Source organism: Athene cunicularia, assembly GCF_003259725.1.
Source record: "Athene cunicularia isolate RWA chromosome 26 unlocalized genomic scaffold, athCun1 chr26_part2, whole genome shotgun sequence".
Lineage (NCBI taxonomy): Eukaryota > Metazoa > Chordata > Aves > Strigiformes > Strigidae > Athene > Athene cunicularia.
Window position 1 is genome coordinate 2,292,780 of NW_020799137.1, and position 24,490 is coordinate 2,317,269.

Sequence of the window (24,490 nt, forward strand, 5' to 3'; positions counted from 1 at the left end):
AGACCCCCCCCTTCCCGCCACGGGGTTGGGGTCTGGCTCGGGGCTCGGGTACAGGCGTGGGGGGCCTTTCCTAGGCCGGTGCCTCGCCCTCGGGAGCCCCTAGGCCGCTGGAGAGGAGCAGCTTGGATTTTTGCCCCAGGCTCCTTGGGGTGCTTTCAGCCAGCACCCGCTTTTTTTTTTTTCAGGAGGGTCCCCCAAAACGGGCAGCAGCACCACAGACACCGGAGTCTGGCCGGGCTGCCACCCCCAGAGAGCCTGTAGCTGTGTCCCTGCCACCATTACCCCAAACAAGCAGCATCAAACAAACGATGGGAATAATAAGAGCCTGCATTTATTTTCTAATCTGATACTTTCAGGTCCTAAGGTGCAGAGGTGTAACGGGGTGGAAGGACCGTGAGAGAGGGACTGAGGAATGAACAAGGAAGAAGTTACATTTGCAACTGAGATAAGTGGTGAGATAGGAACTGCACAGGCTCCTACACTTATTTTTTATAGAGCGTACCACATACTTGCATATGTACGCTCCACCTCCCACTCAGATCGTGCAGAGTATTGCATAATATTACCATCTGAATTTATAGAATTAACCGAACTGTTTTCAAAGGCAAAAATGAATGCTATTTTCCCTCATTTACAGTCCAACTATAGATCTTTTGTCTCTTGATGTATGTTAACCATGGAATGCAAGAGCAGCCACACAGTCTATGACAAGTCTGTTTGGCAAAGTACTCCGGTTGGACCAGAGCTTGTTGAAGCCTTAAAAGCATGGGAAAACGTGTTACTTAGTGCTGAACAGTCTTAGATGTCAACCTCCAAGCACTCCCTTCTGTGTATACTTTTTAAAGAATCTACTGTTAACATATCAGAACTCAATAATATATTCTGTTCTTGTCTTGCATGAGAAATAACCTATCAAATATTCAGAAATAAAGGCCAAATACTTTCACTGATTTACGTAGCATCTCACCTAACCCTCGAAGAACAGCTATGCAGCAGCATGGTCCTATACGTGAAGGATAAAAAAAAAAAAAATCTATAGGTGTTTCTGCTTCTGAGTTGAGTGTTAGGAAGACAGTTAAACAGTAAATAAAATCACGTCAATAACTAATGAACAACTTCACTATCTCATTTTCCTTTATGCAAGAAAAATTTTGTTTTTAACAGCAGGTTTTACTTGCATTTTTTTTTGTTTCCCAGCACTTTTGGCATCTTTTTTTCTAAATACCACAAACTCTTGCAAACTCTTTCATTTTGACCTCAGTTTTGAAACTTCAGACTCGTAGATTTGCACTGGAATTGGCTTATTATAATCACATTAGGTTCCAGTCTTGCAAAGATTTGCATACATGCTTAATGTCAAGCATGTGAATAGCCCCATTAAGTTCAGTAGGATGACTCCTGCACAAAGCGATGTACAGACATCTCTGAAGATCGGGGGCCATGTGTCACAACATGAAAACAAGTTACCCATCATTTAATTTTATAATAGAGCTGTGGAACTAATGGGTTACCTGAAAAAACATTCTGAACTTATCTCGAATCCCAGAGGCACAACTTTATTCAATTTCTTCGCTCTCCCAGTTTTTAAAGGGTGCAAGTTCAAACCTGGCAATGTTGCTCGAAATGAAAAGCAGCAGCCAAGACAGCTCAGAGCTTCAATTGTATTATAATTTTCTTCATCTTTACTCAAGTATATGAAACATACTTAAAAAGAGGAGAAAACTGTCATTTGAAATTGAGAACTGGCCTTTTTTGTTTGTTGATTCATTAAGCTTAAAACATGAGCAATGTTTGTATTTCTGCTTGTGCTGTGGCCATTTTCTTCAGAATTATTGAAATTAATACAATTGCTAAAAAGAACCTGTTAAAGGTTAAAAGCCTGATATCTCTTCATGATTAGCCTCAGCCGCCGTTTATTTCAGCTGGATTTTTAAGTGCTCAGCTGCACTTTCTAAGACCCCAGTTTTGTGCAGGGTATATATAACCCTGTTCAGTCTCACTAACTCTGGAGAGATGACACAAGCACCCAGCACTATCTCCTTAGTGCTGTTCATTTTTCAATCTTAAAATTCAAATCATAGTTTCGAAACCTTTATTCAGGTGAAGGGTTCTGCCGACAGACCTGAAATTATAGCTGGTGCTGGAAGTATTTTTATTTTTCCAAGCAAACTTGGCTAAAAGGAGTTAACTCACTTTCATTTAACAGAAAATCAATGAGGGCTGAAGATATACACTAACCTTTCAGTATTATTTAATAGAGTGCAATCTAACAAAAAGGAGTTATCAATCAGCCAAAGTGCTGACTGAATCAGTTGTGAAGCAGCACAGGCTGAACATCGCATTAAAAGCTGTATGAACCCATGTGCTCAGAAAGTGGCCTTGTAGAGAGAAACCAGGCAAAACACCCCATAAACCACATTCACCTGGAAACTCTGACATTTTCAGAGTGTAGCAATGCTGACAGCCCTGAAGGTAACCGCAATTAGTGCAGCAAGTGTGCATGCATTTGGGGGAAAAATGAATTAGTACTGGCTATTTTGGTCTTCATTCAATCTTCCTCTTTCATGTCTTGTTTGTCTTAGTTGGAAAAAGAAAAAGAGCCATAATCATGTTACCAGCCAACGCTCCACTGACCCATGATACAGGAAACTACAGAGGATTAGGAACACTTTCCCTGGTTGCTCAGGCAAGAGCAAGGCACGGAAATATGAAAAGGTATTACCATCCTCTGTACAGTATCTCACTAGAGTTCTCAGATGTGTTTATAGTCTTCTGTGGTTTTATTCTCCCCCTTTATCACACACTTAAAACCTGAAATTTATTTGTTTAGTCTGCTACCTGGAATGTGAAAAGGTTACACATGAAAACAGACTTCCCTTTTCCTATAGCACATGGTTTCCTAAGAGGCTGTAGATATTTTCAAAGCTCTGCAGTAAAAGCTTTCTAGGTGGTGTCCAAAACATGGCAAGTATTGTATCTCTCAATCCTGACAATTCTGTGGTGTCTCTTAAGAAAGGAAAAAAAAAATAATTAAAAAAAAAAATCATTTCTTCATTTGCTTTTCCTTTCCAACTACATCTGGAAGTACCTAATAAATACATCCCATAAAGTTGCAACTTCACAGACCTAACTAGCTGTCAAAAAAAGCTTACACAGATTGTTTACGATGAATACTTCATTTTCCAAATAAAAAAAAAATATGCTTAGCTACTAAACTCATAAATAAATGTAGGAATAACAAGTAAATAGTATTCCAAGATAAACATCTGTGTGTTATGTGAGACAGGCACAAAAATTCTGTCCATACACATTTTAATCATACATCCTTAATATAAACAGCAAACATTTCTGGCTGGCCTAATTTATGGAATTTTGGATGTTCACTTAAAGGCTAAGTGATTTTTATCACTCAGCTTTGTATTTTTAAGTATGTAAACTACTCAAGGGGAAAAAACGTGAAGAAAGGAATGTACATCAATTATGTGTCAGTGTGGCTCATCTAACAGGCACACCTGTGCCTCGGGGTAAGATAATTTCTGTGACTAACAGTGTCTGTCAGGGTCACAAACACCCTGTTTCTTGTGCTGGTTTTGAAGTATTTTAAAGCTTGGCCTGAGTCACTGGCTCTTGTCGAGCAGGTGTTTTTCAAACTCCTTTCATGAAATGTGAATATGACTTTTTTTTTTTTTTTTCTCTTCAAGTAGCTCATTCCTCTTCATTGAAACATGTCCTCAGATGCCATACGGGACGGTTGATCTTCCTAAACAGACACTGTCTTTCCACTATCAACCTGCTACATTTCTTGCTATTTTGAGTTCCTGGCTGGTACATACAACCGAAACCAAACACAGGCACACCTCCAGGGTTCCTGGGCTTGCAGAGCACAGCTCCCCACATTTGTCAGGATATTGGGAGTTGCAGAAGAAATAGTGTTTGGCTCTTGGACAGTGCGCTGTCACTGCATGGGGTTGGTGGGTGAGTGAATGAAACCACAGCGTGGAGCCCACACACCAGCTGTTGAGATTGCTCTCGCCATTTCAGAGCATTCAGTGGGAGCTCTCCAGAGAAACCCAGTCCCTGAAACACACAATATTTTCTGGAAGTATATTCAGCAGAAAGACTGATACCAAAGAGACTTTACATGCTATCCCTGAAATAAGTGGGACTAATATTTGGTCTCCCCAAGAGCAAAATCTACATATCCCACTCAGCTGTGTTCACACTTGCTCTTCTCACACCTGTTTGTATTCGAAGGCCTCGGTGCCTCTTCTGTGCTCATCCTCTGGTCACACAGACGATTCCCAAAGGGCATCTTGGGCTATTCTTTAAAACTATGGAGGCTCCTTGTCAACTACTCAGTACATTATCATGATGTTTTCTCCCTCAGCCATCATTAGAGAGAGCCAGCAAACTCCAATCCTCTTCAGGTCTGCCTATCCCTTTTTTGAAGAGGGGCATGATGATTAAGAAATCACACAGTAAATTCCCAGTTAAAGTGGTTTCCGAGTTCTGTCTGAAAAGGTTCTTCACCTTAACAGATGACTTTCTGAAAGAAAACTCTATACTCCAAAAGTCTCCATAGATTTACTCAACTTTTCTCTACAAGATGAAGCTTTTAAGACTCCTCTGCCTCTCTACATCCACAACTACATGTAGTCAGGAGGCCAGCCTGCCTCACCCACAGTCCTCAGACACCTCCCTGTGTGTTCACACACACTCACCTCGATGATGACCCTCCACTGCTGAACACCAAATCTCATTTTACCAGGGCACAGGCAGCTCTAAACATCTGCAGCTCTCCAAGATATTTATGGCAGCTGCAGAGAGCTCTGTTAACTCTGTTACACAGTGGACAGGGCAGCCTAGTTAGATGCCAGGTTCAAAAAGGACAATATGTCAACTGCTTTTTGACTGATGTATCCGGAACTTCTCCCACCATTCAAGGGAAATCCAGGTTGTCTCACACTTAGGAAGAAGAAAGGATGGTCCCTTGCTCCCATCAAGCTGGGGTTCTTCAAGACAAGAGTCAGCAGGACACCACTGCATATCCTCCAGCCCAGCTCTTCAGAGTGCTTTGTAACAATACCACTGAATTTCAAGGGACTTGATGGAACATCACAACGGTTCTGTGCAGAGTGAGGCAGAGGGCTGGTATGTGGCTCAGAGAGATAGGAGCGGAGAGAAACCACTTCTCGTCAGCGTGGAGCATCTGTGCAGCTGCAGCAGGATAACATCAACACCAGCGTATCAAAAAGGTACCGTTGCTGGAGGGTCACCCCGAGCACTACACTACGCTGTATGACTGGTTGTGGGGCGTCCTAATATATATTTAAAGATTTTTTTTGTGGAAGTGAAGCATGCTTATTCATATTTCGAGGAATAAAGGCCTGTCAGAGGAAAAAAAAAAAGAAAATCTATTGTGTAGCACTGCAGAGGGAGGATAAATAACCCCCAAAGACCCCATTGTACTTTGAAACTTGGGCAATTAACTGTTTAGCATATGAACAATGAGAATTTCCAAGCATAGAGGAGGAAGGGAAAAATTCTCCAAAATCTACTGTCCGATCTCCTGGTCTCACAAGTGACAAAGGACCATGACATCACCTCAGGTCAAGACCCAGCAGTTATGTTGCTTTAGAATAAGCCACATGAGTACACCTGGGCTGTACTCCAAAAGGTCTGGTGAGAGCTACTGTCTACAGGATCATTGGCATGCATTAGGAGAGGGCTGTCAAGGCACCAGAATTTACATAACAAAAGTATCAGACTTTGGAAGTACCTTGGAGTCTCCTTTCTCCCCCAAATCCTGCTCTTCCACATTTGCTATCCTGGCGTATCCCACCCTGAGGATAAATCACACTTGGTTTCTGAAGCACCAGCGTTCAGATGCTCACATGAGACCCAAACTCACCAAGGCATGAACCCGCAGACACAGTTGTAGTGACACTGCAGTCACTTTCGGATCATTTGCTTATTTTGTTCTTGTAATTATTCTCCATCTCTTCTCTGTTCTAATGGTAATAACATTTGTAGCAAACACCTATGTACTCGAGGGGTGGCTTGGGACATACTGCTGCACACACATCAAAAACCACCAGGCTTCAGATGGTATCAGTATACCTCCAGTACATCAAATTACTTCAAAGATCAAAACATACTGTTAAATTTGAATGACTTAACATACTGTAGAACCAAAAAATGGAACAAACTTTCCCTTGAGGGAGGATCCAGATGACTCTGGTTGGTCTGTGTTCACAAAACAACCTCCCTCTGTTTATGTATCGCACTCCTCTTATCTTGATGCTACCTGAACACCTTTCCAAAGCAATTAAATCCAGGCAAGTTGTCAGGAATTCTGACATCATCCTACATTCTTTTTTTGTCCACATCCAGGAGGAAAAAAAAAAAGAAAAAAAAAAAAGAGATTATTGTGGTGTTTTTCATCTCATATAAAACTTTACCTACCGAAGAAACTGTGTCAGAGCAGGGCTGGATGCAGCTGGCTGAGGCCATGTGCTCTCCCCAGCTGTGTGCCAGCAGCACTGCACAGTCCCACCCCATCACATGTGGGGACTCTGAGCATCTCAGAGAAGGCCATTTCTTGCAGCTATCGAGAATTACTCGCCAAATAAGTGATTGAATTAAAATTTCCATAGATAAATAAGAAATGCAAAACCTCAATGAAAACGCAGTAAAAAGAATTTGTGAAGTTCTTACAAGGATGTTTTCTAGCCTGTGGTGGTTTTTGGGAGATATTCTATTTAATAAGATTATCTTAGATGTAATTTATAACGATGCCAATGGAAGGAGCTAATCTGATACCAAAAAACTAAGATGTCTGAACTTATTTTCTGTGCTCACTGAGTTGAATTATTGTGTCCCTTTCTGCTAACACTAGATTGTTCATGCAACGTAATTTCCTGCTTCCCCCCCCCAATATAAGAACTTTTATTTAGTTACTTTGAGGGCTGAGCCTTAGGACTGACACTTGACTATTTTCCAAATGATGACTCTAAACATCTCTTCATATTGAGGAATGAGCAGCCATTAAAGAGAACTGAAGCAGAGGATCCCTGGTTTAACTGATCCTGCAGGGCAGAAGGAATGAGAATATAAGGGGTCACATCGCTGGTCTGTGTAAGGAAACACTAGCCCTGCCAAGAGATAAAGGCAGCCTGGAGCAGGCAGGGTGACTCCAGGGAGAGGGTGCTCAGTGGGAGATAAGTGTGATGAAGAGAGAACCGTTGGGCAAACCAGGCTGAGCAGGAAGGAACGGCAGCAGGACTGTTAGATTATAACCCAGCCCCGTGGGATGCTTGTGGGAAGTGGCCGTGAATTCCCAGGGTGTGTTTCCAGCTAGCAATAAGGAGGAGACAGCACTGATCAAACCCCAGGGAATGAAATAAGCAGAGCAAAAAACAGAGGAGACTGGCTGTCCAGAGGGGGAAGCACCCCAGCAGGGAGTTGTGTATCTAAGCAAGAGTTTGGAGCTGCTCTGTGCACAGACTGATGCCATGATCGACTGGATTCCCCCATCCCAGCAACCTCCCTGTGCTGGAGGCTGTTTTGACTGCACAGGGAAAGGGGATACGCTCAGAGTTAGATTGGATAAAGTCTTGTTATGCTGAATTTCACTATTTCTGTTTATTTTGCTTGGAACTCGCTTCCCAGAAAAGTCTGCCTTATGTATATTAATGTACTAAAACCTGTGCTTGGAAAGACTAATGAGAAGGGAGCAATGAAAGCTCTCTCAATTGGATGAATATGGGGGGAGAAGAAAAAAAAAAACAACAAAAAAAACCAAAAACACCAGGTAAAATTCTCCCACTTGAAGTTCCAATGAGAATATATTTATCTTTTGCATTGAAAACTGTTTGGGGTGTTTCCCCCTCTAGTAGAACAAAGTCCAGTGCCCACAGCACGGCGTCACCCTTGTGCTGGCACACACAAGTCCCACAGGCCAGTCGACGGCCACCAGCGAGGCAGCGAGGAGCCAGTCCCATCCGTCACCCAGGAGAAGTGAATCCCAGCAAAAGCCATACCGGTCGCTATAACGACATCCCAGTTCGCTTCTTTGAGTCCTTCCGTGCAATGGGACTGAAGGACAAGATCTCCTTGTAAATATGCTCTTGAAAAACAGAACAAAAATAACCATGAATGTGTGATTTTTAGAGGACACAAGTTAAGAGTCTGAGTGTTGTGAATGTGCAGAGAGGAGGTAACTCAGTGGAGAGGGCAGGGCAGGTACAAGCTGGAAGAGACAGACAGAGCAGAGAGGCAATTAAAAAAAAAAAAGTGCCTGAGGAGCTGGAGGGATCTTTGCTGAACGAATAAAAGCAAGAGCAAGGCAAGGGACATGTGCTCTATCATCAAGGCCCCAGCAGGCAATCGCAGCCTTAGTCAGCACACGCACAGGAAGGAGAGGTAGGAAAGTCCCGTGCTAGACAGGAACTTCAAAGATAAATTTCTTACTTCTCCACTCATCTATTGAAAGTTTTTCGTGTTCCAGAGAATCATCATAGGACTGTTGTGCTTCTGTCTCCTCCTCGACGTCTCGGAACTGGTCGAAATAGGGGTGAGCCAACGCCTCTGTCGCTGTAAGGCGCTTTTCCACATCGAGCTGCAACATCTTGTCAAGCAGGTCCACTGCTGTAGGAGAAGACAGAAACAAGGCTAAGCAAACTGTGATGGAGAACAGGAATCCTGTAGATGAGAACCCTGCAAGGAACAGGGCTTGTGTTTCCAGGACTACATCTCCAGACCTGGAAACGAAAGAAATTCCTCAACCTGGTCAAGGTAGCGTGAGGCTGCCATCAGGGGGGATGCAAGGTCCACCCAACAACAGCCTCAGGGAGCTCTTACTGACAGAACTGGAGGTGTAAGTTGTGCAGAAATAACCATCTTGAATAAACCTCGCTGCACAGATGGAGCTGCAACAATATAAAAAGCCAGTAACTTCAAGGTATTTTTTGGTTTTAATCATTCACTTTCACTCTGATCCCCACAACTCAAAGTAGTCTTAACGTGAGTAATCTATACAGAAATCTATACATCCCTGGTAAACAGGAAGGCAAGAAACGGAGATACTAACTAGTCTGTTAGACCCATTCCCCCTTGGTTTTAACATCTTAATGCTTTCTTCCTTTCAGTCTCTAGAAGAGTTTTGCTTGCTCTCACCTCTAATCTACCTGGGAAAAGAGCTCCTTTAAGAGATCAATTTTTACCCCGAAAATTGCACATCTCAGCTGCCTGTTAAGTATCCATAGATCCAGGTGATCAACAAACAGTATCTAAGCTGTACTCTAAAAAAAACCAAACTGGTTTGGACTGTGGGGCTCTCAGCACCTTATCAAAACCTATGGAGTCTTAGAGGTGGGGCTGGGAAATAACCATGAACAAAGAAGAACTAGTTTGTTTATCAAAAAAAAAAAAAATTGGTTTAAATTGGTTGATCATAATATCACCTGCTTGGCTGAAAGCAACAACTTCTGGAAGCCAATATCAGCCAAATTTCATCCCAACTCTCATACCAAGTGGAGCTGACATGTGCAATGTCCTAATCCCATAATTTGTATCCACAGCCTGGACATCCTGTTATATCCAGTGCCCGCTCTCTTCTGATGAGAGTCAGAACTTTCTCTCTTCCTTAAATACTGTATAATGCAGGCTGTGCCATTTTAAAATTAAAAAAAAAAAAAAAAAAAAGAAAATGGCCAAGAACAGCAGAACATTGCCACTGTAATTCCAATAAAGAACCATTTTGCTTTTAATTCATATGTATTTACCCTGAGGGGCAGGGGCACAATTTGCAAGGGAGAAAGTAGCAAGAAATTATGAGAAAGAGGAGAAATAAGATTGGAGCTGTGGCAGTGAGCCTGCCTCCTTTCCAGCTGTGAAAACTCATGAGAAATTCTGGAGGTGACTTACCCTGAGGATTGGCTTTGGGAAAAAGCACAGACAAATCCTTCTTGGGGATTTTAGGAAGGGACTTGATGTAGTTTTTAGCCTGAAATGGAAAGGGAAGTGCATTTACTACACGTGGACAAGTGTGAGGGGCTGTGAAACAACTCTTGGGTCTCATGGCTCAGATGAGGAAAGGCAAATAAATACACCCGCAAATCATCCCAGGTGTCATGTTTCAATGATCAATTTGCAAGGAACTATTTCTATCAATTGAGATACAGAAATATTCCTGCTTTAAGGGCCAAACTAGAGAACAGCAGAGGCTGGTGGTTTGCTGGGGCACCAGGCACCTGGCCTGGGAGTCCCTGTAACCCACACTAGCTCCCAATGCAACGCCAAATCCATCAGACGTGCCACTAGCAAAGAGAAACCTCTTCCTTGCCAAGGGGCAAAGACTGCTGTGGCTCCTCCTCCCTGCTGCGGTAGAAGCAGCACCTTTCCCACCTCACAGACACGCCGAGTTAACCTCTGCCAGCCAGAATTCACAGGGAACTTTCTTACCGCTTTGTCCTCCAGCTTCTCCACGAAGTCTTCCCCTGGATGCCCCGTTACTTTCAGGATCTGTGTCAGTTGATCTAGGTCTGGCAGGCTGAGTTAAAGATCACCCGTCTAGTAGAGCGCCCTGGACACCTCCCAACAGCTCAGCCTGAGGACTGGGTGCTGGAGAGCCTGAGGGAGCTACGAGTAGGTTACGATACAAACCCAGCAGAGCTGCGCAAGCAGACTCATCAGACTGGCAAAAAGAGCTCCAGGGCTTTTTTCCTGGGATGACATTTTTATCAACAGATAATTTTGCTGGCACAACTCTACCAGGGCCCATGGGGGTGGGGGATACACAAAGGTTTGGGGATGAAGCTTTGGCCACGCAAGGAGAGACTCCTGATGCAGAGCACGTGCCCAGCACAGAGGTGTATTTCTGAGGATGGCTTGGCCCTGTCCCATTTTCCTCACCAAAAAGACTGGTCCCTGCGATTATCTCCTGGTAAACCAGACTGACACCTGTTTTTCCCAGTAGCCTCATTTATAAAAACCCTTTCACACACACCCCAAGAATCATTACTCCCCCCAGGGAAAAGGTTCAGCTTGAAAGGATACAGTCTCTTCCTTTAAACAGCGTTTTCCCTGTCAGCATTTCTGCCATGATGCAGCCAATAGACCAGATATCCACTGTTCAGAGAGAAAAAAAGAGAAATAAAAGAAACAAAAACCAAAAAGGACAGTGAGAAGGCAGCAATAATTGCTGGGATGTTGCTTGCAGCAGGGGTGCTGATTTAAATTTCACTCCCATTTTCCACCCTCCCCTGTTCTTTCTATGCTGCCAAAATATCTGCTTCCATCACTTCCCACAGGCACTAGGCTTTGGGAGTTGTGCAACAGCTTTGGGACTTGCTCTGCTCCAGGGGACACTGATGATAAAGAAGAAAAACATCTGGGGGATTACGTGAGCTGTGACCCACGTGTGACAGCGGGATCCCCGGGCTCGTCACGGGGCTGAGGCGAGGCTGCTCACCTGTCTGGTTGTAATGCATCCAGTTCAGAATGACTTCTGGGGCTCGGTACCAGCGTGTGACCACGTAGCCAGTCATTTCAGCATCTGCGTGTCTGGCCAAGCCGAAATCCAAGATCTGCAGTTCACCAAAGGAAGAGAGAGAAGGAAGGGCAGGAAAGAAAAGAGAAATCCTATGGGCAAGTGAGAATCTACTTCTAAAAGGAAACGAAGCAGATTCAATCAGGTAATAATAAAGCTCCAACTACACCACAGCCACCCACAGGACAGTTCAAAGAACTAACAGGTTTGTCTTAATTCCTCTCTAAATTGCAACCTGGCTGCAAAACCAGTTGTGTGAAGACCCTGCCGAAAGGACGGGTGCTGTGTGCACCTGGAAGGTCACTTCCTCTCTTGAGGCTTAAGTTTCAACTCTACGAGCTTTATTTAATTGAGTTCCACAACCTGGTGGTGAAGGCATCTGCCCAGGCCACCACGACTCACCCTTTCCTATAAAAACACCCTGCAGCTGACAGGGCATGGCCTCTCCCTCAATTCTGGAGATGAAAATAGCTTGACCCAGCCTCTAGAGGAAGCAGAGCCATTCCCTGTAACACACACTACAGAAAATGCGTGCTGGAGCACCACACCAGCGAGCTGCAAGCAAACCCTTCAGAGCAACACTGAAAATAACTCTGCCTGAAATCACAACCATCACGTCAATGAGAACCGAAGGGTAACTGTGGTCGAATCCAGTTATCCTTCGGGGATCATCCACCCAACGCAAGCATTGCTCAGCAGTACTGAATTTATTTCGGAAGTCATTACGAACTGCCGTCCCGCAGGAATTACAGCGACAGGATGTTCATTCCAAGTCTTGGGCCCTGATTCAGCAAGTTACATCAGCAGGTGAGTATTTCCCACCGCCTGCAACCGCCGAGTAATGAAACGCCTCGAACTGAGTCTCGGGAGGCAAGAAGAAACATGACAGTGCCAAATTCCTGCTGGCAGAGCAGTTCCTCCACGATCTGATATGCTACAAAGTGGTGCTTTGCCACCTACCTTTAGCTGACAGTCCTCGTTCACAGCCAGGTTGCCTGGCTTCAGGTCCTACAACAGACAAGAGCAGAATAATAAGGATGTTTTGGTTTGTAACGCATCCACACAAGCCTCAGCCAAACCTCTTCTTGCTTTTGATGGGATACCATAACATCCCAAGTCCCATATTGATACGGCAAAGGCACCATGCCTGATATACTCTGCAGCTTTAGACTACTTTTTTTCCCAAAACAATTCGAAAAGCATCACAAAATACTTCTTAGCTCATCAGAAAATACAGCATTTCCTCAAAATACTGCACAAACGAGCAAATCCAAACACGTATAGGGTGTAGGAGGGAAAAGAGGGAGGACGGCAGAAAGACCTTAGAGCAGATGAGGCTATTAGTTAAACTACATTTGGGAATTTATTAACTTTACGACCAAGCTGTGTTTCTCCTAAACAGGCAAAAAATCAGTAAGAACACACACAAACTTACCCTGTGGACGATGCCAGCGGAATGAATATACTGCAATAAAAAGAGAAGCCACAATGTGAGCACCAGCAGACAAGACTTTCTGTTCTCCAGCAGAGAAACAGGAGCTACAAACAAGAACTTGCTGAGAACACAACTCTGCAGCCTGCTGCAGGGCCCCAGCCCCCAGGGCAGCAGCTTGAAAAGAAATCTCTGCCCTGAATTTCTGCCCATATTTGCAATGATATTGCCAGCCTAAAGAAGAGGCGTAGAGCAGAGGAGGGGGTGTGGAGCAATAGTTCCTTAGAGCGTGTACACTAATAGCTTCAAACTATCAAACAAGGGCATCAGGGTTACAGGTGGGAACAGGGTCATGAGACAACATGAAAATTTTGTTATTTTGGATGTTAAACCACATGAAAAAAAAATCTCATCATTAAAACAAAAAATAGCAAAAACTGACCACATGGCTTTTATCACACCAGTTACACCTTCTGTATGTTCTTCCCTCCTCAAGGTGGCAGTGATCTGGGGAAAGGTGTCATTAAGGTGAACTCGTTAATGCCTGTTAGAGCCACTGCTCAGACTCCAGGTGAGAATGTTTCAGGGGCAGCATTAAAGCTTGGTCTCCACATCCTGGGGTTTGCCGGGATGGCTTTCTGCTCTCTCAAAGCCAGTTACAATAGCATAGTCCTCCCTTATTCCATTGAATAGAAACTCAGGTCCTCTGTCTTCTCCCCCGAGAGCCTCTGTTCAGAATTCAGAAGCAGCTCCTGTTGCTGCTGGCCTCTTACTTTCTACACAGAGTTTTGCTAAAGGTTTTGGCAAGTCAAGGAACGTCGCAACTGCTGTGTCAGAAAAACCATCGCAAGGTCTATGACTGCCGATTGCTTCAATACCTGATTGACTGACATGAACGAGGGGTCATTTTATTGATGTGTGCTGGATCAAGAGTAGTTCAACGGCAAATATCTGCTCTCAGGGGATGCCATAACCCCCCCAAATCTTCCTATACAGTGTTGGAAGGGGGTTTAGTTATGGTCAACTCAGAGGTGATGTGTAGAGGAGACATAGGGAGTCACTAAACTCCTCCAGACCCACCTACCTTCAGCCCTTTCAGCATCTGGTAGACCAGGTACTGGATCTTTTCATCACTGAATTCATGTCCCATGATCTTTTGTAAATCTGTCCGCATGTATGGCATCACCAGGTAGCTAAAAGGCAGTAAGACAAGGCCCTGAGTCTAGAAGAAAAACATAAGGAACCAGGCTAGCCTTGTAATCACTCGGTTAGGTTTTTTTGGCTGTGTAACTTGCTGTAACTAAGAGGAGTTGTTGTGACAGTGTTCCTGGCTGACTAGCACAGCCTGCAGTGGTGCTGGGATTTCAGCCTGCTCTGAAAATTGCTCTTGCTCCTCCCCTTAAATTGGATATCTGACGTCAAGTAAGAGCAAGGCTTTTCCAAACTTTAATGATCCTGAATTAGTTTACTTTAGACCTCAAGTGATGTTCAGTTCCGGACAGCCTTACACCATCTGGGAGCTGCAACATCTTGCGCAGCTTTAAAGAGTCTTGCAAAACTGCTGCGTTGGCTCCCAAATTTATCTTTGTCATGTTCTCCAGCCCTGCCTCGGAAGACAACATCTACCTTCCTTCAGCCTTTGGCCTGCCTGCTGAGACTGCTAATTAGTTGATGATCTTCCAGCAGGAACTGGTCTGAGAACCTCCAGACACTTTTCCTGCTGGCTGCTAAATACCCAGCCCTCAGCTGAAAACCCTAACCCAGGCACGCGCTGCTCGTGCTCGAGGATGGGAAAAGGAAAACAACTCGTCCAACCTGACCATCAGCACCAAGGGGAAAAAAAAAAAACAACAAAACAAAAACAGCCAGAATCAAGATGAAAACCAGATCTTTAAAATTTTCAGTTTAATTACCGCAGGGCCTGATGAACACCTCTCCTGTTCTGAGGGCAGCCTCTTAGCTCAGCAGTGGTGCAGGCAGCGCGTGAGCACGGCTCAGGCTGTCTGTGACACGGCACAGCACGTAACACTGCTTCACAGAATCATCCAGGTTGGAAAGGACCTTGAAGCTCCTCCAGTCCAACTGTTAACCTCACACTGACCGTTCCCAACTCCCCCAGATCCCTCAGCGCTGGCTCAGCCCGACTCTTCAACCCCTCCAGGGGTGGGGACTCCCCCCTGCCCTGGGCAGCCCATTCCAACGCCCAACAGCCCCTTCTGCACAGAAATCCTTCCTCAGAGCCAGCCTGACCCTGCCCTGGGCAGCTTGAGGCCATTCCCTCTTGGCCTAAGCACAGCGTATGTGCTTCGTTACATACGTCAGCCTCTACACACTGTTCTCCCAGCTGGGAGCACAGCCCCAGGGCTCTTTGTGCCTTTTGGGTGGTTTAAGCCATAAGAACTGACTTGTGCTTTTGATTCTCCTTGTTGTCTGGGGGTGTCTGGCTTTAGTCTGGCCCCTTTTCAATTCAGTGTCTCGGACTGCACCTCAACCCCATCTCCCACCCTGCTGCTAAGTCACCGCTGTCTTGGGCAATGGCTGAGTCTAGACAGAGCGAACGCAAACTCCAAACTTACAAGTCCTGGAATCCCTGGTAGGAGGGGGCGGAGGTGAAGACGTCAAGCAGCCCAATGACCTGATGGAGAAGAGAAGTCCACATTTCAACCTGGGAAGCATTTGCTACACACGTGGGCCCAGGGTAGCAGCTCTCCACCGGCACGTGCATGTGGGTGAGCACCGAGAACTCCATCTGAGGAATGTGAGGACTCCTCGCTATGCTGGGCAGCTGCTTTTCCTCTTACTAACACATGGGAGCACCCATTACACATCTGCTCCAGCTTGGTGCCAACTGGGCACAGCAGTCAGGGAGCAGTTAAATCCCGAAACTACCTGCACGTGCCAAATCCTGGGACCTCTCAATTAAAATAAAGGTGATGTCACCAGAAAGGACTTGCTCCCAGGTGGCAAGAAAACCCGCCTTGTTTCAGCAGGACTGGAGAGAAATGAGTACTTACATTCTCGTGTTGCATGTGCTTCAACAGCATGAGCTCTCGGTACGCTCTCTTGGCAAAGATCTCCGACTGGAACGGGCGGCAGAGCTTCTTGATAGCCACTTTCTCCCCTGTCTTCTTGTCTATGGCTGAACTGCAGTGGACAAGTAAAAACCAGTTCTGACATCGGCAGTATGGTTGAACAAATTTTGCAATACCAGAGGTCTTCTCCCAGAGAAGAGCTAATTCTGGAGCTCACAGAGGAACAGCAAAGAAATGGCCCTTGAGAAACCCAGCGGAGCTCTGTGCACACAAGTGTTACCTGTATGGCTTTGGGCAGACCGCAGCCCGTGCTCTTTGGTGGGACACCGAGCAAACTATTAGTGACTTTCTACAATTAGCTTTGTCCCTTTTAACCTGCAGAAACGAGCTGGAGCTAACAGAGCTGTGGGAAGAGGGAAGCACAAAACAGTTCAAGGTCAGGATTAGTTCTACCTCTGCCTTCTCCTTCCCTAACATGGAGATAAGGGAATAAAACGATCTCTGCTTTGCCATCTCCTTGGAGGTTTTTGTCTTATAAGGTCCATCATCTGCCTTCGCTGTATTCTGGGGCAAAGCCAGGGGATGTCACGCGCTGAAAATACAGGTTGTTGAGTTAATTCTCCTGCATTTGGGATCTTTGACGCTATATGAATGTTTCTGGGTAAAAGCAGGTCTGGCTGAAAACAGAGTCTGTTACAAAGCTAATGAAGACACGGCACAACAGCCACTGCTGGGGACAGGACCTGTTATTCCCTCTGCCCACGTCTGCTGTTTGTGGCTGGACAGGGCGATCCCGTGACACTTTCTCTGCTCCTGGAGGCTCTTTGATTGGGTTGCAAAGGTGGCCCCAGATTTCACCAGATGAGAAGCGTGGCGGGTGGTCCTCAGGCAGAGCGCTGCAATTTGGGACTCTCGGTGGTTTTCCACGGGGTGTCAGTACACCCCATTACACGCCGGGGCTTCAGCCCCTCCTTGACCCCTCCAAGAGGCAAACAGATGGAAAAAAGGGATGTTTTCCCAGCCAAATCACACTGCGGGTTTCCAGAGCAGTTCCCACCGCTTTGTAAATCCTTATCTCATCTCCTGGGGAAACGGAAGGGCTATAAATCACCACGATCAGCCCCACAGCTTTCGGCTGCCCAGGGTAGCCAAGCCCACACCGACACTGGCGTTAGTGCTTTGCACGCCTCCCCCAGCCTCGCACAGACACATTTCCCTGGCTTCCTTCTCCAAAGGGACTCGTGATTCACCCCAACACAGCCTCTGATCACCAGGCTCCAGCCTCTGCTCCTTCCTCAAGGCTCTCAGAGGACACGGGACAGGAAAGGGCAGGTACCATAAAGCTGTAAAGCAACACTACTGTGACCTCCAGGGCCCTCGCTCAGAGGCAAAACTTCATCTACGGGATGAAGGGACATTTATAGATGGGAGATGCAATGAAATGGTGCATTTTGCTGGGTTTAGGGCTGATTGCAGTAGGAGAGGTGGGAACACCCTGCTCCACGTGGCCGTCCCTTTGGTTCAGCACTGAGGCTGAGTTATCAGTTCCTTGCTGCAAATCTTGGAAGTCTCTCACACAGTTTTGTCAGCCACAAGCGATCAGTTGTGGTGTGTCTGCCAGCAGTCTGGGCTATCAACAGCTCTCCTCAACCTCCCCGATACCGTCAGGCAATCTCCCCGCTCTCGGCCACTAAGGTCCCTTCCAGGTGCTCCAAGTTGTGCATGATGAGAGCAAAAAAAAAATAAAAATCCTCTGGGAGCTTCGGTATGACAGTGATTTCATCAATGCATTCAGCTGGGAAAAGCAAAGGAAGCACAGAACGGCTACACGAGGCAGCTTCAACGCTGGAGATGCCACAGGATGTCTCAGGAGGACAGTGAAGGGTTGTCACAGTTCAGGACTTCATCAGGAGTCGGCAGAGGGGACAGCACAGTGTAAACTCTTCCAAGGAGCCAGGGAAGTTAGAGGAAGGGATTCAGACCAGATAATCAAACAGCTGCAGAACTGAAGGCAGATTTGCACGTTCTTACCTGCCCTCCCAGCCGCTGGCCTACGGAGCATCTCACCCCACCACAGCAGGGCTGGGGGATGGAGGCTCAGCTGGGCCAGCGCAGGCAGCGCCGCTTCCACCACACCACAAGCCACGGTGGGGAGTTCATCCAGCCGAGGAGAGCCCAGCACAGGCTTAACCACACCGGGCAGGCAGAGCTGTGTCCCTGCCTTGGCAGCAAGACCAGCGTTGGAGGGGGCAGGAGACTTTTTCACAATTACCTCCAGCTGGAAGCCAAATCCCTACAGCTTTCAGCAGAAATAATGAGGGAAGAAACACGTCTTTGCTGGTTTTCCTGAGTTAGGTTCTCCGCTGCTCAAGGAGGTGTAACAGCCAGCAGCTCCGGATGATGCTGCGATAGGAAAAGCTTCCCAGAAATTCCCAGCAGAGGACAGCAAATCCTAACGCTCCCCCCTCCGCTTTGTACAGGAATCGGCACCAAACCCTCCCTGCCGGGCGCTGTCCCTGCTATACCAGCACCCCCTCAGACCCGGGGGCTGTTTTAACACCCATCCCTCCCTCCCTGACACCTCCAGAGCAGCCAAGATCACAGGAATCAGTAAAAAATTCGTCTTATTGTTATTTGGGTTTTTTCTGGTGGGCAAGGAAACTTTGGAACGATTTCCCTCTTCCCTTTTTTGGTCCCGTCTTTATTTTCTTCTAATCTTCCTGCTTTCTTTTATGACAAAACCCAGAAAACACTGCAGCAATAAAAGTCAAGTTTACTCTTGCCTGATTTTGCAGGGCTCATTTAAGCATCTCAGAAGCTTAAACACACCTGGACAGCAACATGGGGAGGGGAAGCGCTGAGTGCCTCTCTCTAAACAGGCAGCCAGGGGTCAAGGACAGAACCTGGGCCCCAGGGTTTCAGGATTGGAGCTGTGACAGTGCCAGAGAGACTTTGCCCAACACCTACAAAAGGTGACACACCTTTTGTAGGTGTTGGGCAAAGTCTCTCTGGCACTTTTTTTTTTTTTTTTTTAAGCTCAGCATGTTATGAAACAAAGGGCTCCCTTCAGATCCTATCAATGAGCTGCTTCATATTTAACCTTTCAAAAGAGTCACCCGTCTCCTCCTGTTTGCCAACATAAACCAAGCAAGATCTGACTTCTGCTGGCTCTCACTGCAGACACCTTTGCCCAACTGATAAATTAACAGCAGCTCAGGCTGCTCTCCTGGAGCTCGAGGATTACCATCAACCAGGAGGGAAGTCCCATCCCAGCGTGTCACTGATCCCCGCTTACAATCATTTCTATTTTATGATTTCAAGCTGGAAGTGGTATCAAGCAAGAGGGTCGTATTGCCCAGCTCCTTTCCCCAGGCAGCCCCAAACGAGCTGCCTTGGACTGAAGCAGCTGCAGGGAACACGCTGCAGCCACCCCTGCTCCAGTACCCACGTGAGCTCGGGTGGGAAACGCTCCCCTCTGCCCACCCGGGGCGACCACAGGAGGAACCACTCCCATGTCACCAAGCAACCGAGTCCCCAACCCGCTGCCCGCGCAGGCAACAAACTGCCTCCATCACGTGCAGATGTCCCTCCTAATGGAGGGATGCTGACAAGCGCCTCCTCGTTTTCCCCCCGGCGTGATATTTTAAGTGCCCCCAGCTCGCCCCGTGCCGCTGCCGGCGCTGCAGGCAGGACCCCACTCACCACACCGAGCCGTAGGCTCCCGACCCCACGGGGTGGAGGGACGTGTATCTCCTGGGCAGTTCCCAGAGGGTTTTGTTCACCTCCTGTCTATAGAAGCCTCTTCTCCTTGCGATGTTCATCGCCCGGTGGGTGCGGGACTGCCACCCCCCCAGAGTACTGGAGTACGGGAGGGCTTCTGGGGTGAGCGCAGGACAGCGAGGCCTCCTGTGCTGGTAAAAAAAGGCTCTAGCGAGTTTCCTTCTCCGTTTTCAGCTGTTGCGAGCGTGAAGGGACATGTCTTTGGGCCCTCCTCCCTCCGCCTCCACATCGGCGGAGGTGAGGCATCAGATTTCCCGACACGCCTCGATCTTGTACAGGTGCCTCTGGCCTCTGCGCCGGCAGCTGGGCAGGCAACGCCTCACCCCCGCCTCGCGCTCTCCCACCGGGCCACCGGCCCAGAAATGTCCTCGTGGGGCTGACGGGGGGGCTCATGAAAGCCCTGAACAAGCGGGTGAGTAAGGACTTGTCGAGCCGGGGAATCTGGGGGACAAGCCACAGTGCCTCGTCAGACACGCGGGGACATTCTTCGTTGCAGCTGATGGAGGATGGAGGCTCCAGGCTGGCGAGGAAGGGCAGCAGCGCGTTCCAGCCGCCGAGGAGCACCAAGCCATGGCGGTTTTCTCCCAAGCCTGGTCTCCCGGCAGAGCGGGGACACGGCGAGAGCGGGCTGAGGTTCTCTGCTTCGGCCAGGTGACTGCAGCGAGGAGGTTCAGGAGTAGCCGTGAGATGGAACCATCCCAAGAAGCGTTGGTGCCCCAGGCTTTGTTGGGTCTGGTTTCATCTCCCACAGCGGGTCTAACCCCTTCTTGGGCCTTCCTGGCCAGCGCAGAGCCCAAGGTCAGTGCCACACCCCCCGTGACAGGCCGGAGCAGCAAACCCAGCCCGCGGGAAGGTCCGGTCCCGGTAAGCGAGAACACCTCGACATTTTGCTCCAACTCCAGGAGGCTCAGGTGGGGCTCCCACACCCGAGGCTGCTCCATCCTACAGACTTCCCGAAGGAAGTGACTAAGTTGCGCCTTACTGAGCCAGCCCGGCTGCTTACACAGTGCTGGACCCCGCCAGCCCTCAACCTGCCCACAGCCTCCACTCCTTGCGCACCCATCACCCGCGTGGGTGCCCCTGCTCTGCGCATGCCACCCAATAAACAGGAATTGCAGAAAAAACACCATCAGGGGTTGAGGAAAGATTCATTTTTCCTGCTTACAGGCAGCCACTGCAACACCCATCACCCTCAGCCCGTGTTCTTCAAAGAACGAGTCTGCTCTTTTATAAAACACAAATGAGGGACAAAGTGCCACGGCAGATTTTTTTAACCTTGCATACACACACGTGTGTAAATGAGCCTTGGCTACAGCAACAGCAGAGTCAGGAAATAAACTGACAATCGGCTTGGTTCTATAAATACACCTGTGAGCAAGAGGTGTTACAGCAAAAACTCCTGGTACATAAGCAAACGTGTAACTCATTTGTTATTTTATGAACACGACTCTTGCTCAACTCTGCGCGCACACACAGGTGATCAGTGCACAATTAGGGAGTTCTAAATATCTAAGGCATGTCTTGGCTCTAGAAAGATGAATTAATGCAAGTGACCAATGCAAATCAAATAGGAAACATTAAATAATTGGATTTTGTAGGTGTAGTTTATTCTTTTCCTCAGTTCAAGTCTCACTGAGTTTAATTTCGGGATTTTTGATTTTTTTTTTTTTTTTTGCTAACCAGGATACATTGTAACTGAGCACATTCTGGAATTGTGTACCTTGAGTTTTGGGGATTTTTTTTTTTTCTCCCAGAAAACACTAAATGACAGGTTCTGTTTAGGGTTTTCTGCTCTTGGTTTGTCCCCAGGCAAGCAGAAGGTGAAAGCAAGCAGGACGGCAGCTTCCCTACAGCTGAGAGAACCCCCACGCTCCTCTGTCCTTCCTGCCACCAGCTGCTGCGCAGCTCTGACCGGGAGCAGCTCCCTGGCTCGGACCAACACCCCCACCCGGGGTTATCCAGGCCTGGGAACTCGCTCGGAACACAGCTCTGGGCAGTCACTCCTCGAGTGAACGGCACTGACACACAACACAAGTTGGAAAATCTCCACTACGGGGAGCCACAATGCTCCTGCTCCCACAAACAGCCTTCTACCACCAACTAGATGGCAGCTGAAGAGAAAAAAAAAATAAAAAAAAAATCACTTAAATAGCAAACACACACAAACCAGTACTACTGGGAAGGGTCCCATGTCCGGGCAATCAGCAGAACATTGCTATTGTGTTGAATAAGCACTTCCCTACACTAAACAGAAAAATAAAGTATTTTTTTCTATGTTCAGTGCTCAGGGTCAGACTCTAAGCTAGTTTTGTAGCAAAGAATCCACTTGGGACAAATAGGGACACAAAGTGCAGTGTCAGCAGACAGACAGACAGACAGTGGTGTGGCCTCGGCCCCCGCCCCAGGCAAGACACGACAGAGAACTTCACACCGTGCTAAAGCCAACCCGCTAGTGCAAGAGGTTTGGAAGTACCATCAGCGCAGTAAATCTGAAAAATAGGTTTTATTTTTAACCAGTGGTATTGTGACATCTTATCTGGCATAACCAATTACAGCAAAATTCATGGATAGAAACAAAACAGCCGATCTCTTCTCCGAGGCGCGTCGCGGGGCTCAGCCTGCGGCAGCTGAGCGGCCCCGTGCCGGGGAGGGAGCACGGTGCCACGCGGGCTCCCATCCCTACGGACTCCAAATGAAACATTCCCACTCACGCACAGACACACACACACACCCACGCACACACAACGTCTATATTTTTAAAAATCTGTAGCAATATTTCCGCATGAAATCACACTGTAGCATCTACACATAAAATGGCTGATAAAAATAATCTTGCTGTAGGTTTACATAGTCTATCTACATTTTCATCTGAATACCTGGACTGATGGTCCAGCAGAAAAGGGAGGTTTTCTGTCTTGAATTTGTTGGGCTGAGGAGAGTTTTATCCCAGAGCATGAAATAGCTGCTCTCTTCATCTCACCCCAGACCTTTATTAAGTGTTTGACCTGAAGAGATCACTGGAAAGTAGCCTAGGAAGAATCAATGGCTTTGTCATCTGTGTCCCATCCCTTTGTGCTGCCTCTTCAACCACGGGGTAAAAACCCTACAAACGCTTCCTCTCCATCCCGTAACAAGAACACAAAATACCGCAAAAGCCTTTCTCCTCACATACACAGGTACGTTGTCCACACAGGATGCCTGCAACAAATAAATGTCTAAAGATTTCTCCTCCACCAATCCTACAGTTGGGCTCCTGAGCTCCCCAGGCACAGCTCTAGCACACAAACGTGCTGAGAAACCTCCCTCCTGCCAGTCTCTAACTCTGGGTATTTCACTCACACAGAGTCCTGTAAAATACAAAATATTTGAACCATGTTTGCATTCAAACATACTCCCTTTTTCATGTTTCCTCAGGCAGAGATCAACCTGCTAAAAAACAGCCAAGCAGCTCTTATCTGAGAGGGTAAAAAAACCTCTAGTAAATGTTAGTTTTATATATATATATAAATATTTATATTTATAGATATAGACAGTGAAAGGGAGATTGTGGTTTTATGCATGCTTATTTCTTTGCTTTGGATTCCAATACTTCTAAAAAATTCTTTTCAGGAAATAACTTAAGTTCTGGCACAAGATGCCACAGTTGTTTCTTCGTAGAACATTTTTTACATTTGATCTCACAAGAAACCCTCCGTCCCAAGCTCTCCTCTGAAACCAGAAGATCAGAACACAAAGAAAAAGGTGCACGTTTCTATGCCGTATATTTTATCCTGTCCTCGTCAAAGCCTCCAGAAGGGCAGGTATTTCACAATGAGCTGCAGCACAAGAGGAAGGATGCTGTGATTTCATGGCACTGGCTGAGGTACTCGGTAAAAATAGTTCACTGACGATTTAACTGCCCCAGTGCCATCCCCAGAAAAGTAACGACACAAATCAAGCAGCTCTACATGCACATACAGCTACGACATGCAAAAACACCCCACCTTTTAAGGAACAACATACACAAATGTGTGGCTAGCAAGAATCTTCTCCAGCCTCTGTCTCCTGGGAACTAATGCTGGGAAGCCTCAGAACAAGAGGAGGGGAAAAGGGAGAAGTACAGGAATACCCACTCCAGGGGTAGAGGCTGTTGCCTTGGAAAGTTATTTCCTGATTACATTGAGTTCGTGCCTGGCTATCTGGGAGCCTTCACCCCTGAAAAAACAGTGGGTCAGAGATTTCCACTCCAGACTTCCTTTCCCCTCTCTCCCCGTTCATTTAAGGCACAAACATATTTACAATTTCAAACGAAACCTTTTCACGTTCCAAGAATCAGACATGAGAAGGCCTGTACATTCCGCTGTACCAGGAAGATCTGGACCTAAATCAGCCATCTGGCACTGAACAAGGACATCCCTCAACCCCACCTGCAGTCCTGAACAGAGGACTCTCTAAGCCTATAAACCAACTTCCATTCTTCTGAGGTTACTTAATTGTAGAAGAATTGATAAACGGCAACGATTGTAACCCAACTGCAAAGGTCAGCCTCCCCACCTTGCCCCAGCAGTGCAAACTGGTTGAGCACTGCTACTCTGGAAGGACTGGAGAGAGTCAGAACAGGTCCTCCGAGCTTGCCCCAGGCTGTACACAGAATACAAGAGAGCATGCAGCATGTTTACATAGACTCAGCTTTCTTCCCTCCCCCCCACCCCCCCC

General features: G+C 47.0%; 1 protein-coding gene and 1 long non-coding RNA gene across 3 annotated transcripts; one reads left to right on the forward strand and one right to left on the reverse strand.

The window, feature by feature from the left end:
• Positions 1–61: 61 nt before the first annotated feature.
• LOC113488975 lies at positions 62–6,445 on the forward strand. 2 transcript variants are annotated; one of them, XR_003399994.1, is made up of 3 exons: positions 62–452; positions 2,583–2,715; positions 3,702–6,445. It is a non-coding gene; the product is annotated as an uncharacterized LOC113488975 (long non-coding RNA). The 2 variants fall into 2 exon arrangements; XR_003399995.1 differs by having other exon boundaries at positions 3,705–6,445.
• A 1,385-nt stretch (positions 6,446–7,830) lies between these two features.
• Positions 7,831–21,434, reverse strand: LOC113488974 (mitogen-activated protein kinase 13-like). The gene is made up of 12 exons (XM_026864428.1): positions 19,718–21,434; positions 15,998–16,127; positions 15,560–15,618; positions 14,068–14,176; positions 12,987–13,016; positions 12,512–12,559; positions 11,474–11,588; positions 11,059–11,130; positions 10,465–10,544; positions 9,928–10,006; positions 8,473–8,649; positions 7,831–8,128 (listed from the first exon to the last, which is right to left on the reverse strand). The coding sequence occupies exons 1-12, from the start codon at positions 19,834–19,836 to the stop codon at positions 8,049–8,051; spliced, it is 1,098 nt and encodes a 365-aa protein (XP_026720229.1). The 5' UTR covers positions 19,837–21,434; the 3' UTR covers positions 7,831–8,048.
• Between the last annotated feature and the right edge of the window lie 3,056 nt (positions 21,435–24,490).